Source organism: Myxocyprinus asiaticus, chromosome 32, assembly GCF_019703515.2.
Source record: "Myxocyprinus asiaticus isolate MX2 ecotype Aquarium Trade chromosome 32, UBuf_Myxa_2, whole genome shotgun sequence".
Classification (NCBI taxonomy): Eukaryota; Metazoa; Chordata; class Actinopteri; order Cypriniformes; family Catostomidae; genus Myxocyprinus; species Myxocyprinus asiaticus.
Window position 1 is genome coordinate 3,590,700 of NC_059375.1, and position 16,199 is coordinate 3,606,898.

Consider the following 16,199-nt stretch of genomic DNA (forward strand, 5'->3'; position numbering starts at 1 on the left):
TCTCACAGAACTAGAAGCCTTTTGCAAGGAAGAATGGGCGAAAATCCCCCAAACAAAAATTGAAAGACACTTAGCCGGCTACAAAAAGCTTTTACAAGCTGTGATACTTGCCAGGGGGTGTTACTAAGTATTGACCATGCAGGGTGCCCAAACTTTTGCTTAGGGCCCTTTTCCTTTTTTATTATTTTGAAACTGTAAAAGATGAATATAAAAAAGTAAAATTGCTTAAAATATTAAAGAAATGTGTTAATCAGGCCATCTTTTGCTCGCTTAGTTATTCACAGCAACAGAAATTTTGATCAGTTAGTAGACTTGTTGGCTTTTCACCCGCCACCTTTTTCCTCAGCAGAGGATGAGAGGCTGCATTGCTTGTGTCCAGTACGTGCTTTGACTGCATATGTGCAAAAGACGAGAGCCCAAAGGGAGTGTAGTCAGCTCTTTATTTCATGGTCTGACTCTCTTAAGGGTTAACCTATTTCTCGCCAGTGCTTTTCTCATTGGGTGGTGGACGCGATTGTGCTATGTTTTAACAGCTCTCATCAGCAACCTCCAGAGGGTTTACAGGCTCACTCCACTAGGGGTATGGCCACATCCTGACCGCTGTTCAAGGGCATTACAGTTCAAGAGATTTGTGCTGCGGTGAGTTGGTCATCTCCCCACACATTTCTTAGGTTTTACAGACTGGATGTTACAGAGCCTTCAGTGTCTCACTCTGTCCTTGAGGCAGGAATGCAGCATACTGTACAAATAAGCACACACATTTATACAGTATACAGTAGCAGATTCATATTCTTATGTTTCTGATTTCATTTCTTGGTTAACAAAGAATATGATTCATTTCAATTGTTAGGTTCTGCATTTTCTCTGCTTGTGGTGTCTGCTTCAGCCAGCATATCTGCAATTCAGGAGTTGTCTATATCCCTTAGTGAGATACCGAACGAGTGTTAGAAAGAGAACTTTAGGTAACTCATGTAACACTGGTTCTCTGATAACATGAAGTGAGGTATCTCACATCATCGTTCTCCTTGCATTTTTGCGTGGAGAAGAGGCAGCAACCAGTAGCTGTGGTTTATATTAAGGAGGTGGGACTCCTTAAAAGTTGCAGCGATTGGTCTTTTGGTCCTACTGTGATAGGAACTACAATATAGTGGGCAATCATCTTGTGGTTTACCTGTGGAGCTGCCTCCTCGTATCCTGTGGTGCCGTTGATCTGGCCAGCCAGAAATAGACCCTCAGAAGTCATACTGTACCCCGTAACCTGAAAAACAACAAATCACATCATAACTTGAACATGAATATACTCAGATATAAATGTCATACTAAGTAATTGGCCCAAATACATTATTTCTCGGGGTCCAAGGGGCCTTGGGTCTAAACTTTAATGTACCTAGTCTCAGCCTCAGAGGGCGTACCCATAAACCATTCACTGACCGCCTGATGCATATTGCTCACATAAATAAGCTTTCTCAAAACATCAAGAAGATAACCGATTAATCAGTCGATAGTTTTTAAAATCTATTTATTGAATGTTAAAAAACAATATTAGTCTTTCTTTACGAAGACACAGACATAGTGGCTACAAGTGTTCAACCAAAATCCCAATATTTACCAGAAAAAAAATTAGATTTGGTGCATAACGTGGGACTATTAACTATAAACAATCCCAAAACACAAAAGGGACTCGTATTTTGAAATCACGGAGACTTGACTCTGTTACAATGCTCTATATTTCAGTATTTACCAAATTAAGCTTTTTAAATCCTATGCAGTATATTCACCAGATAAAGAGTTTTGTGTATTTATAGTAATTTCACCAGATGAGGTTAATGAGGAATAATTCTGCCTTCGTGTGCTATCGGAATTATCGTAAATACTCCCACTCAAGTCGTATTTACCACTGGGAAATTCAGAGATAATTTTGATACCCAAATTTCCAAGTTGGGAAGAGATGTACACATTCCACATGGTGGAGAAGAATACAGTTTCAATAGTAAATGATAGTTTTATTAATTTTTCTAAACGCAGCTACCATATTATTGCTTGCCTTATCAGTCATATACATTTAAGTATATCAGTAACTATTGAATACTTATTGTACATTTTTACACAGAGAAAGTAGCATGTATTATGGTGTCAAAATAAGAGTTCCCCAAGAAATATGCATAAATTAACCTGGAGTCCTCCATATTTCCAACAACAAAGCACAATTATGACTTAAGAAGTGGGATGTAGGATAATTCCGATAGCACATGAAGGCAGCATTAGTTTAATTATTATTCATATAAAGGATATAAAGTTAGACACATGATGGGGCACCTTTTCATCTCTTTCGTCTCTTTTTCTTTGCATGCCCATGCTTAAAATTTGAACGCTTGATTATCTAATCAAAAAACAATATTTTGTCAATGATGAAAGATTTAGATACAGCAAATCCTCAAGTGAATGTTAATACAGAATAAAAATAAATAAATAAAAATAAAAAAACAATTGGCAACTATCGGCATCGAATTTTACAGATTACCCATAGTTCCAAAAAGCAACTATCAGCACCGATTAATCGGTAAAACCAATATATCGGTCTACCTTGTGGCATCGTGAGAGGGTGTGTCATAGAAGGGAGGTATGTGCCGTCTAGGTGGCTGCAGCACGGAGACTACAAACCAAGATGGCTGCCCGGACCCGAACTACAGTTCCCATGTTCCTCAGCGGGAGGGGAAACACAGCTGTTTTGAATGAAGCTGTTGATGAGCTAGGAGAACAGAAAAGTGTCAGTTCCGTTAGAAAAGACTAGAGAGAGAGAGAGAGAAGCTGAAAGTGTTTTTCTGTTGGAAGTTTAAGTTTTGAGTTGATGATTAAAAAGAAACCAGTTGCTTGAGCTCTGCCTGGACTCCGTTTGTAAAGCCACCCACACTTTTGGTGATACCCTACCTCTCACGATGCCACAACCTCTAAAACCCACCCCTAAACAACATGTAAAATCAATGCAAACTGTGGCTGGTCGTTTTACATGTCATTCAGACAGTCTCTTCCTGTCCAAGTGGGCAGTTCTTGGCCAGAATAAGCAGTAAAGTGGACTAAACTTTATGCTTAAAGTCAAAAGCCTGATTCAGTGAGATGTATTGTACCTGGAGTTTGAATCTCATCCCCTGGTGAGTCCTGGTATCTCTCTTGTAAGACAGAGCTGCTTGTCAGGGGGCATCGTCATGGACAAACCCTGAGGGTACATGAGGTCAGAGGTGACCTGGTGCTGTCGCCCTGAAAACCACAGCACCTTTGACTCAACTGAAGGACAGTACCTGCGAGTTGGATGTAGATTGAACATTTTATGCAAGAAATCACATAGAATAATGCTGCCTTCACATCATGGAACTGCCATAATTACAAGATCTCTGAGATTCTACTACAACCTGTTCACATCCTCAGATTCAGAAATTATTTGTTTATATTTCAACATTCATAACGCCACAATGGAACGTGCAGTTTTGTTGTTGATGACAGCAAAATACTAAATCACTACATTAACTTACGTCTATCTCTACGTAAAATGTATGAGAGTGCTTTTTGCTTTTATAAAACTATTCCTATATAATAAAAATATGAAGTATACAAAATGTCATTAAAATGTTAACTGGCAACTTTGCAGGCAGTCCCTGACATATAAACTAAAGTTAACAGTTGGCTTTTATGGTTGCTGCACATTGATATAGTAAACAGGTGCTTTTAGAGGAATCAAATTTCCCTTCACTATCCACTTATTGAAACTTTCCGTGTTGTTTTGTTATGAGACGATGGCATCACTGTCAAACCTGGTGCAACGCATCTTGATGTGCCAAGTCTGAATACGAGCACACACAAATTATAGTTGAGAGGGGAAGATTTTCAGTGATCAATGACTTTTCAGTCATTGAAAAAACGTCATGGTATTTTTGTCATTTTTAACATTTGACAGTTCCAGTCCCCATTACCTTTCCTTTAAGTGAACATCTCATATTGTGTTACAGAAAGAAAATGATATGGATGACAAATTGTCATTTTAGATTTTATCTAGTATTGCATACAGTAATCCATATCTTACAGTGTGTGTGTGTATATCAGTGAGAGATGTCGATTGTATCCTTGAGGACTCAAGGAGTATCTGTCCGGAGTCTGCCAACCTTCAATCCCAAAATCTCTTTCAGACTATGAGAGAGACCTGTACAGGAGGGGGGACCACCCATCCACCCCCCAGGAGAAGAGTTCTGCCCCATGAAGAGAGAACCGGAGAGGAAAGTGCCAGTGGTCAAACCACAGAGCAGGAATGAACTTCACCTCCATCATGAGCTGCCAGAGAGATTATACACTCAAAAACATAAACACGTCACGCTGTTCTTACCGCGACTTCAATGTATTGAGTGCATTGATGTTTCTCACCTAATCTTATTCCATATACTTATGTATTCCTGGTTTTTCAGGGTCAGCCGCAGACACCAACAGGTCTTCCATAGACCCCTCTATGACTGTAGACAACAGCTCTGACTGAAAGAGAAGATGTGAAAATGTTGTTACCGTGAAACTCTGCTCAGATTTCCAAGATTTCTTTGAAGAATAGAGTGTGCCTTAAAGTGACACACCACCCCTTAACTGTGGTAAAAACACTGTAACACATGGCCTCAAATGGCTTCATACATTAACCCTTAAATGCAGAACTAACTGTGTGTAATTGTATAATATAGGCCTACTAAAACTAGAGTCACATGCTAAAATGTAATACTTAGGGTTAGGGGTCTGTTCAAGGATGAGTAATAGTAATAGTAATGCTTGCCTCACTAATGATTCTGTATTTGAGTAAGAAAGACAGAACATAACCTGTATGAAGTGTCTATAGCGTTGGCGGTCCAGTTTACTCCGGTTGGGGATAGAGAAGTGAATCCCGGCCCAGTCCCCAGCTCATCCCATCACACCATCCAGAGTGTCAATCTCCTTCAATAGATGACCTTTACCCACACCCCCCAGTGATGGGTTCCACGACAGCGCCCATGCAGGACAAAAACAATTAAATGTAAAAGTTAATCTGGTTGTATGACAATCATCAGAATAACATCTTATGATAAACCGCTGACTCACCGATAGTTTGTATTTTCTGTGTGATGAGCAGTGTGTTTGCACCGACTGCTAGCAGCCGCCACGGCTTCAGTCCCGGCGTGTCCGCCACCCACCACAGTGACATCATAAAGTTGGGTGTGGAAGTCAGCGGCCTGAACGCCGCAGGTGGAGAGATACTTCCGTAAAATGTAAAGTCTTCTTACCAACATTTGAGATTTCTGATAAAGTGATATACAGGGTCAGATGGTAAAGTATTTTTGATCTGCGATAAATCATGTGGACAACAAAACAACTGACAATATCATTGGAAACTCTTTCCCTTCCACTAAAGACCTCTTTCATAAATGAAGCATCTGCAAGGCCATGAGCATTATCCATGACCTCACCTACCCTGCTGAATAAGACAATAAACATTCTAATAGTTTTCACTTCAAATACCATTATGAGAGTGTGATGAGGAGGAGCTATCGGGCTAATCAATTGAGGAGAGAGATAAAGGCAGCCGGATGCAGCAGTTCGGGAGAGAGAGAGCCACACGCAGGAGGACTCGCTGATGTCCACCCGGGGAGGAGCGGCTGTCATCCACAAGAGGGTGGAGGAGTGGTCGAGGACCAGGCGACGGCGTGTCTGGGAACCGGCGAGCAATTTTTTTCTCTCTCTCCTCTCTCTCTTACTGTCGCTCTGCCTCGCTCTTTGTCCGCCTCGGGGGGTGTACGTCATGCCGAGGGTTCCCCGGCCTGAGGCAAAGGAGGGAGGAGTGTGACGAGGGGGAGGGCAGGGCCGGGCGTGTGTAGTCACGGCCAATCGGGCTTATCAGCCGAGGAGAGGGATAAGGGCAGCCGGATGCGGCAGTTCGGGAGAGAGAGAGCCACAGGCGGCTGCAGTGTGTGCGTTTGTGTCTTTATGTTTTAATTTTACATTAAATATTACTTTGACTGTTTAGCCGGTTCCCGCCTCCTCCTTTCCCATTTTAACCCTGTTACAGAGTGTAGTGTGTTTTGGGCCATGTTCCATTAGATATTTATTGGTTTGTATTAGTTTGTATTACTGTAGGTCCCTAATAGTATCCACTAGATATGACATACCACCATAAGAGGCTAACACATTGCCATTAAGAACCATTAAAATTTCATTAAAACCAATATAATTCTCAATATAACCATAATAATTTCTGTGAGGGTTTCTATGTTTGTTGTTTTTCTTTCAGCAGGGCAGTAAGTACCAAAATACCAAAAAATATTGCAGCACCATCATATTTGTGTAAATAATTGTGAATCAATTAAAGGTGCACTCAGTAATTTTTTGAAGTATGTCGAAGTGGCTTACAGTGGCACCTAGTGGCCTGGATGCTACATCATTCAAACACAGAAGATTTGAGTTACCAGTGCCATTGTAGAAATTCACTGTGCACAGTAAACAGGATAATTAAATCCATGAATGAAAGTGTTCAATAACAGAGCAGTTACTGAGTTTAAGTGAGTAGTATTCAGCAGGTCATGTGATTCTAACATGGCAGCGCCCATGTGCGGACCCACTCCATGTAGAATAAAACAGCTTTTATAAGGTTACTGATATGACTGAACTCTTCATCTCATGTAAGTGATCATGATTTTATAGATATGTTTCAAAATTACTATTCATTTCTTTAGAAGTAAAACTTTTTAAATGAGGAAAACAATTACTGAGTGAACCTTTGGAAAACAATAAAAATACTAAAGTGGTGTAGATGTGTATAATTAATATATATATATATATATATATATATATATATATATATATATATATATATATATATATACATACATACATACACACACACTGGTGGCCAAAAGTTTGGAATAATGTACAGATTTTGATCTTATGGAAAGAAACTTATGAAACTTTTATTCACCAAAGTGGCATTCAACTGATCACAGTGTATAGCCAGGACATTAATAACGTGAAAAATTACTATTACAATTTAATAATTAGTAATAGTGTAGTAAAAGAGACTTAATAGTGTCATTATATTTCATATAATGTCATGCATTATGTGTTCCACAAAGGCATGTCTCTATACTGTTAACCCTCATGACGCCAGATCGATAATGCTGTAACTCATTGCTATAGAGCAGACTGGTACTCACCTACTGACATTAATGAGATCTCTGCTGTTTAAATAAATTGAGATGACAGTGTATATTACATCATCCAACACAGGGCGCAGCCATGTCTTTTCAATTATTACCGTAATAACAGTCATAGACGCCCATTTAAAATCAATTGACCCAAAGGAATAAATCTCTTTCAGTTTAACAAAATTAAGTCAAAATTCATTTATCTCTATAATAATTTGTTAGATTTGTTAATACTTCTTTATTTCAGAATTAATTCAAGAAATTACTTTATTTAGATTAATTTATCTAGGTAACAAAATATATTGTATTAATTTCTTCTTCATTTAATCCTGTATGTTAGTTCTACCATATTTAAACCACCGACTATTATTAATGCAATGAATCTGGCGAGTACTAAACGCGCCTGTACATTATTGGATGAGCGCGCTCCCGATCCAGCACCAGCAGCTCACGCGCACGCCTCGCGTGAACTCTGCGCGCAGCTGCTGATCTAGCGACTCGTGCGGAAAACTGCAGGTAACAGTCACAAATAATTTGTGACATAATAATTCCTGATGCAAATTATGCTTCATTTTTCATAAGCGAAAATACTATATTAAGCGATAATGAGCAGATATTGGTATTATTACATGGTCGTGATTGATGATAATGCTGTTTGTGTTCTGCAGCAAGTGTATCTGTCTGTAAACTGGACTGAAGTCTTGAGTAAACGGCTGATTTAGTGGATTTAATCTAATCTGGATCATGCTGAAACCACAGACGGGCTCTGCGGTCCGGAAACCCACTAACGGGGTGCCTGCAGCGGTCAGCAGGTCAGCCGCGGGAAGGTGAGTGCTGTCGGCGTGTGTGCTCAGGAGAAAGCGGGGATTTATGTGGGCCTACCGGTCACTGCCTGTGTGGAGTGGGCGTGTCCGCACTGCAGTTAGGACTTAATAACCAATAGTAGGAGATTATGTTTGATTGATTTACGGATTGTCCAATCAGAAATGAAGGGACGAAATAATTGAGTTGCAGCAAATAAGTGTGTCTTGTCTCCCGATCTATATATTTATATGTCTATCTGCATATTTACCTATGCATGTATCTATTTAAAACCAACATGAAATCAAAATTGACCTTATTTACTTTATTAAAACATGTTCTTAGTCTTAATGTGCTTGAATCATTGTTGAACATATATATAAGAAATTCAAGCAAAACATTTTTGACCATCCAATCATCTGAATAGTTCTGAGTGTGTTTTTCTTACAAAACAAAAGTATGATTTGACAGTGTTTTGCTGACTTGTATCCTCTCTCACCTGTCCTGCAGGGGTCGATCAAGCAAACCAACTTTCTCATCTCATTCTGTAAGTTCTGTAATCTTTCTATTTCATGAGTTATTGTTATTTAAATCTCACATTTTCCACCAGAAGTTTGACAAGTTATAGTTTTTGATCTTTTGCATTATTAAATGAGTAGTCATACATCTTTGTAAATTGAAAAACCAGTACTCTGTAATACCAAGCACAAAATATAGCTGCAAGCAGCGATGACAGGCCCAAGCACTATGGGTCTATTTCCACCCGGTGGCTTTCGGAAAACAATGCAAGGTGGACACATGCATTTGGCATTTGACATTATTCGAAACAATTTTGAAGCAATATGGGTAAATATAAGAGAACTATTTTAAAATCTGTTGTAAGAGCCACACTTCCTGCTGCCAGGTGGTGGTGCTATGACCGTGACCCAAAAAGTCACATCCATGTGATTAGCCCCCAAAACTAAACATACATCTCAATTTTGATCTAAATCACACATTGCGCACAGAAGATATGAGACACTTCCTGTTTCCCATTTTTCACCATTAATTTAATGCCTCGCCATGGCAACATCGTTCGATATATAAAAAAATCTGTTCACAAGTTAGCATCTTCAATGTCTTGGCATAATGCTGTCTAAATGTGGTGACAGTCTCATGAATCCCCTAGGAGGAACATTTAAAAGTTTAGAGACTGCAATATTCAAAAAATTCAAAATGGCTGACTTCCTGTTGGGCGGAGCTAATAGTTACAATTCTGAAAGTTGTCCAGCTTGATGAGAACTATATATGTACCTATTTTGGTGAAAATGGGGGTGATACAGAGGTCCCCCCCACCCAAACTTGCCCAGCCCTAATGGCCAAAGACTTTGATTTTCAAGTGTTTTCGCACGTTAAGTACCCCAAAAGTACCGAAAACCTTGAAAATAATAATAATAATAGTAATAATAATGATCCTTAGAGGAACAATAGGGCCTCCGCACTTTCAGTGCTTGGGACCTAAAAAAGACTTTGATATAAAATATAAGCACCATTTATGGTCTAAATCAAACTTGTCTTTATCTTGATGCAATTATGATAAAATGGCAATGTTACTGCTGTGTTGTGTTGTTTGACTGATTGTGATATTGTTTGTGGGTCAGGTTTTTGAAGGTGTGTACAACAACGCTAGGATGACCCACTTCCTCACAGCGGTCGTGGTAAGCATTTGTGCTAGTGAATAAGCTGTTTTATAGTTGCAGTCTGTTGCACCATTAAACTTAGGTAAAATGAAACTTGGAATAAACCAAAATATTTACAGACGCCTCCGACCAGGAGTAACAGTTTGCATAAAAAAGCAAATTTACTGAATGACATCAATGAGTTCATGTTTTACATGATAGTTCAATCCTTTAGACATATATGATGATGTTGACATATATGTGCTTATATTAATGAGAGAACGTTATGTGGAAAACTGGATTTTTAGAGGCTCCTCAGCATGAAAATGATCTAAACTGTGCACTTTCTGGTGTCACTGTCATGCAACGTTCCAACACATAGGCCTGCAAAATATATAGGATATTAAAATGAATAAATTAAATTTTTCCCAGTCTGTTGTACAGTTGAAGTCAGAAGTTTACATACACTTAGGCTGAAGTCAATAAAACTAATTTTGTAACCACTCCACAGATTTAATATTAGCAAACTATAGTTTTGGCAAGTCTGTGCCTTTTAAGCAGCTTGGAAAATTCCAGAAAATTATGTCAAGCCTTTAGACAATTAGCCAATTAGCTTCTGATAGGAGGTGTACTGAATTGGAGGTGTACCTGTGGATGTATTTTAAGGCCTACCTTCAAACTCAGTGCCTCTTTGCTTGACATGATGGGAAAATCATAAGAAATCAGCCAAGACCTCATAAAAGAAATTGTGGACCTCCACAAGTCTGGTTCATCCTTGGGAGCAATTTCCAAACGCCTTAAGGTAACACGTTCATCTGTACAAACAATAGTATGCAAGCATAAACACCATGGGAACACGTAGCCATCATACTGCTCAGGAAGAAGACACATTCTGTCTCCTAGAGATGAACGTAGTTTGGTACGAAAAGTGCAAATCAATCCCAGAACAACAGCAGAGGACCTTGTGAAGATGCTGGAGGAAACAGGTAGTCAAGTATCTATATCCACAGCAAAACGAGTCCTATATCGACATAACCTGAAAGGCTGCTTGGCAAGGAACTTCTTTATTCTGACATTTCACATTCTTAAAATAAAGTAGTGATCCTAACTGACCGAAGGCAGGGAATGTTTTCTACAATTAAATGTCAGGAATTGTGAAAAACTGAATTTTGGCTACGGTGTTTGTAAATTCTGACTTCAACTGTATTAATATTTATTGACCCTATTAATTCCTGAAAATTTATTTACACAAAATTTTATTGTTTACGCACCTTATTAGGTTGGCTTGAAAAAGATCTGATCGACTATTTAAACATATTATTATTATTATTCTGAGACCCAAAATTTCTCAACGCTACATCTCCTAGAGCTTTCAAGCTATATCCACCAAATTTGGGACAGACCTTTAGGCTGTTCTGACTCAGGTTGCTTTATCTTTTCTAACTAATTGGAATTACGATATTTCTGTAGCGGACTTCCAAACAGGCCTGATATTATATAGACTCTCATTCAAGATTTTTTGACTATACTTACTTGAAAAGCTTTCAAGCTACATGCATCTAAACCATGATAGACTAGCAAAACATACTAGAAACACCTAATTACATGCTAGCAATTACTAGCATCATGCTATCAACACTTAGATAAGTGCTAAAACATGCTAGCATTGCCTAGCTAAGTGCTAAAGCATGTTAACAACATGCTAGTAACATGTTAAAACATATTAGCAAAGCCTAGTTAAGTGCTAAAACTTGCTACCAACATGCTAAAATATGCTAACGTTGTTTAGCTAAGTGATAATACATGCTAGCAACATGATAAAATGTACTAGCAACACTAAGCTAATCTATCTTTCTGTCTGTCTGTCTATAAACTTTCAGATTAGGCTTTTTCAAGCTAACCTAAAGTTTGTCCACAAACGTTTCAATGTAGTTTCAGTTGACATGTAATTTATTACATCTGACAGTTACATAAGAGTTTTAACATCAACCATGACAAGATAACACTGAAATGCATGGCTTGTCAACACTTCTTTTTCCAAATTTGAAGGCTGCTTATTGGATCAATAAAGTTTAACATCATATTATGCAACCATGCGTTACTTTATGGAAAGCAAACAACATATTAGCTAAATATTGCCTTAAGAACTGGTGGTGCAACTAAATTAAGCATTGACTAACTAACTAGTACTAAGCCCTTTACATCCCAACTTAAGTGAGACCTTACACACAGCTGGTGTAACCCTACCCAGATGTTTCTGCCAGTTTGTTTTAAATATATGCACATTAAATGTGTATGAATTGCAGTGTGCCCATTTTTAAAATTCATTTAGGTAATTGTCAAAATGCTGTACAGCTAGAGACAGACAGTAAAGACAACAAATAAACAACAAATAAAGAAACAAATATAAATCTGAGTATGGCTGATAGTAGGGCTGTAACTAGGGATGCACCGATTTATCGGCCAATTAATGACCAAATTAAAATCATCTCCAAATGATATGATTCCGCAACGACCAAGAATATTTACCATTTTGCGAATGTTACATCAAAATAAAAACCGGAGTGCTTTACTTTCACTATCAAAATCCTTGCTTATATTTTTGCGGTAGTTTAGCGTGAAACTCCTCAGATGGTGCGTGAATCACAGTGCTTCAGAAGCGGTTAATCTTGCAGTACGGCTCAGTAAGACAGTCAGAGTTCATTTGGTGTGCTCACGTAATGCAATAACACTGGAAAATGATGCACAAAAACACGCTGTTCGTGGCATTTCTATATTTGCTTAAATTTCCTTATTTGGATAGTAAAATGTGATTGGAATTTGAAGTGCACAATAATCGCTATCAAATTATTATTTAATCGTGATAGACCTACCTGATAGTCAGGCGGTGCATGGAGCGATAGACAGTTTGAGTGCATATGTGCACTCTCTGTGTTACTCCAACTGGTGCTCTTAGTCTCTCTTCAGACACTTGTCTCAGCACTATTCTTTAAAAGCTGAAAACATTTACATTTATTCATTTGGCAGACGTTCTTATCCAAAGCGACTTACAAAAGAGGAATACATTGTAAGTGAATCATCTTAAGGAGACAGTGGTATGAAAAGTGCTGAATTACAAAGTTTCACTAGCATCAGAATAGTAGTATTCAAGACAAATTAAAGTGCAACAAGATTTTATTTTTATTTTTATTTTTTTTAGTGACTGGTTAAGTGCTCATGTTAAAGATGTGTCACGGATGGAGTTGGGAAGGTCATTCCACCAGCGTGGTACGATGAAACCGAAAGTCCGGGAAAGTGTTTTGCTGCCTCGTTGTGTTGGTAGAACAAGGCGCCATTCCTTAGCTTCTGGTGGGAACGTAGCTCTGCAGAAATGATTTTAGGTATGCTGGAGCAGACCCAGTGACTGTTCTGTATGCCAGCATCAGAGCCTTGAATTTGATATGTGCATCAACCGGCAGCCAGTGGAGAGAGACAAGGAGTGGTGTAACATGCGCTCTCTTTGGTTCATTAAAGACCAGACGTGCTGCTGCATTCTGGATCATTTGCAGGGGTCTAATTGTGCATGCAGGAAGGCCTGCAGTGAGAGCATTACAGTAGTCAAGTCTAGTTATGACAAGTGACTGAACAAGAAGTTGTGTGGCATGTTCAGAGAGGAAGGGTCTTCCTGATATTGTAGTGTAAATCGACATGATCGTGCTGTCTTTGAGATGTGGTCTGTGAAGTTTAGTTGGTTATTGATGGTTACCCCTAGATTTTTGACCGTTTTGGAAGGCGTTACTGTAGTTGAACCCAGCTGCACGGTGATGTTGTGTTCAACAGCATGGTTGGCTGGAAAGACAAGTAGCTCAGTCTTGGCTGGGTTAAGTTGCAGGTGATGTTCCTTCATCCAGGCCGAGATGTCTGCCGAGAGCTGTGTGTCAGCGGTGTTGCAGTGGTAAGAGAAACCATGTGCCTGAATGATGGGTCCCTGTGCTGTTGTGTATATAGAGACGAGTATACTGATCCCTGAGGTACCCCAGTAAGTAGCTGATGTGACCTGATCTGATCTGAGAGATAGGAATTAAACCAGTCAAGCACAGTTCCTGTGATGCCCAGAGTAGAGAGGGTGGAGGGTAGGATCTGATTGTTGACTGTGTCAGAGGCTGCAGAAAGGTCCAGTAGAATCAGGATGGATGAACTGGATCCAACTTTCGCCTGTCTCAGTGACAGATAGCAGGGCAATCTCGGTGGAGTGTCCACGTTTGAAGCCTGACTGATTGTCATCCAGCAGCTTGTGAAAAGACATGTTTGTGGCAATAAAAATAATAACTAGGAATGGGAATATTTGGAAATAAGAAATGCAATTCTTATTGGTTTTTCTGCCCTCAGTCTGTTACCAAATCAGTAAAACATTTTCATAGTGCAAAAGGTGTCTAAACAGACATTTAAATAAAATTACAAAAATCTTAATTCATAATTTTTTATAAAATACCACTAATTACAACAAAACTCATAATGTGTATATTTAACTATACATTGTCATATCAACAGCTGTCCAGTAATTAACTCAGAATTCTTGATTAATTTCATGCCGGGCATGAATGACCTGGGGTTTGTAACATTGATAAAAGTAATTTCTTTGGTAGAAACCGTTGTATGTTTCGCACTGCTGATTCAGTAGCAGTGTTGCAATGCCGCTAAGTTGTTGCAGGAAATGCTATCTGTTTATTGCTCATTGCAGCCAAAAAGTTATATTTTAACTTCATCAGTCTGCAGGACTTGTTTCCAAAATGCATCAGGCTTGTTTAGATGTTCATTTGCAAACTTCTGACGCTGAAATTTGTGGTGAGGATGCAGGAAAGGTTTTCTTCTCATGACTCTTCCATGAAGGTCATATTTGTGCAGGTGTCGCTGCACATTAGAACAGTGCACCACTACTCCAGAGTCTGCTAAATCTTCCTTAAGGTCTTTTGCAGTCAAACAAGGGTTTTGATTTGCCTTTCTAGCAATCCTACGAGGAGTTCTCTCTGAAAGTTTTCTTGGTCTTCCAGACCTCAACTTGAACTCCAACTTGAGTCAGATTATGTATAAATCTTTGAAATTTGGATCACCTGGCCTTTCCAAACGATGGTTGTGAACAAGCCATAGCCCTAACAAGCTAATTAAGGTCTGAGACCTTGGTAAAATGTATCTGAGAGCTCAAATCTCTTGGGGTGCCCAAACTTTTGCATGGTGCTCCTTTCCTTTTTTTCACTCTAAAATTGTACAAAATAAAAATAATACACTAATATTGCTTAAAATGTTGAAAAGAATGTTTCATCTTTAAATTTATGCCTTTTGGAGATCAGTTCATCTTCTACTCACTTAACTATTCACAGCAACAGAAATTTTGACCAGGGGTGCCCAAACTTTTGCATGCCACTGTATACAAATCATGCAAATCATGGTTCATGCCTATGAAGTAAACTAAAGGCTAATGGCTATTTAAAAAATATGTCCCTTCCTGTTTCAATAGAAAATATGTCCACATAAGATAGAAATTGTGTTTGTCAAAACATAATGGGGGGTTTTAAGTGTTCAAGAGTTTTAGGTTTTTTATTATGGGATTTATTTACATGTTCGGAAAGAAACTGTATTGGTGTGAGTTGTTTATTCTTGTCATTGTCATGTCACAGAATTGTCTGACATCTTTGTTTTCCTGTAGGGCTCCACGTGTGACATCAGAGTGAAGAATGGGAGTGTGTACGAGGGGATCTTTAAGACACTTAGCTCAAGGGTGGGTTGCAACGGCAGTTACTTTACTTATTGCAGCTTTTGTTAATCAGGTGTACTTAACCGCGTCTGTTTCTGTATCTTGTCCTCCAGTGTGAGCTGGCCGTGGATGCGGTGCACAGACGTGGTGAGGAGGATGGCTTGTCCATTCCTCCCAGGAGAGAGGAGATCACAGACACTATGATATTCAGCCCAGTAGACGTCGTAACCATGACGTGCCGGGATGTGGACCTGAACTTTGCCACTAGAGGTACAGAATATCTCAAAGGTCAAGCTACAGTAATGAAGGTCAAGGTTACTAATCATTTACTTATTTCTGGGGCTGGTTTTGGAATAGCATGCTAATATACTACTCATACTGTTTCTATAGTGTGCTGTAATTCTACTGTGCACTGTATGCCAATATTCATTTTGTCGTTTTTGCTGGATTTAAGCACGCAGCAGTTGATCTTGAATGTAATGTTCCCCAAGGCTCAGTATTAGGCCCTTTTTCTTTTTTTGTTATTCTCTTTTAAACAAACTGAGGGATTAGTTGAAATAATTTTCTGTGGTAATCAACTATAATCATCACAGATGCTGTCTATAGTGTTTCAATTGTATTTCCGCAATATATTCCTCAAAAACTGTACAGACAATTAATGTGAAGTGAAATATACAAAGGTGCAATGGTTTGCTGAGATTACAGTAACAGCAGAATGTCTTGGCACACCATAAGGAATTGTGCCTTATGTACAGTGGCCATGAGTTGTTTCTATTAATACAGATGATGATTTTTACATTATTGTCCTGC

The 16,199-nt window shown here is 38.9% G+C and overlaps 1 protein-coding gene and 1 long non-coding RNA gene across 3 annotated transcripts in view; one reads left to right on the forward strand and one right to left on the reverse strand.

Moving 5' to 3' along the window:
• Positions 1-293: 293 nt before the first annotated feature.
• On the reverse strand, positions 294-7,255 carry LOC127423028 (uncharacterized). Of its 2 annotated transcripts, XR_007894259.1 has the most exons (7): positions 7,209-7,255; positions 5,104-5,300; positions 4,846-4,973; positions 4,411-4,515; positions 2,584-2,749; positions 1,172-1,258; positions 294-739 (listed from the first exon to the last, which is right to left on the reverse strand). It is a non-coding gene; the product is annotated as an uncharacterized LOC127423028 (long non-coding RNA). The 2 variants fall into 2 exon arrangements; XR_007894260.1 differs by lacking the exon at positions 2,584-2,749.
• A 401-nt stretch (positions 7,256-7,656) lies between these two features.
• Positions 7,657-16,199, forward strand: part of LOC127422990 (ataxin-2-like protein) — a 35,589-nt gene continuing 27,046 nt past the window's right edge. The window contains exons 1-6 of the mRNA XM_051666949.1: positions 7,657-7,715; positions 7,868-8,026; positions 8,511-8,547; positions 9,641-9,697; positions 15,342-15,413; positions 15,503-15,659. Of these exons, the coding sequence (XP_051522909.1) occupies positions 7,944-8,026; positions 8,511-8,547; positions 9,641-9,697; positions 15,342-15,413; positions 15,503-15,659 (406 nt within the window). The 5' untranslated portion in view covers positions 7,657-7,715; positions 7,868-7,943. The remainder of the gene's footprint in view (positions 7,716-7,867; positions 8,027-8,510; positions 8,548-9,640; positions 9,698-15,341; positions 15,414-15,502; positions 15,660-16,199) is intronic.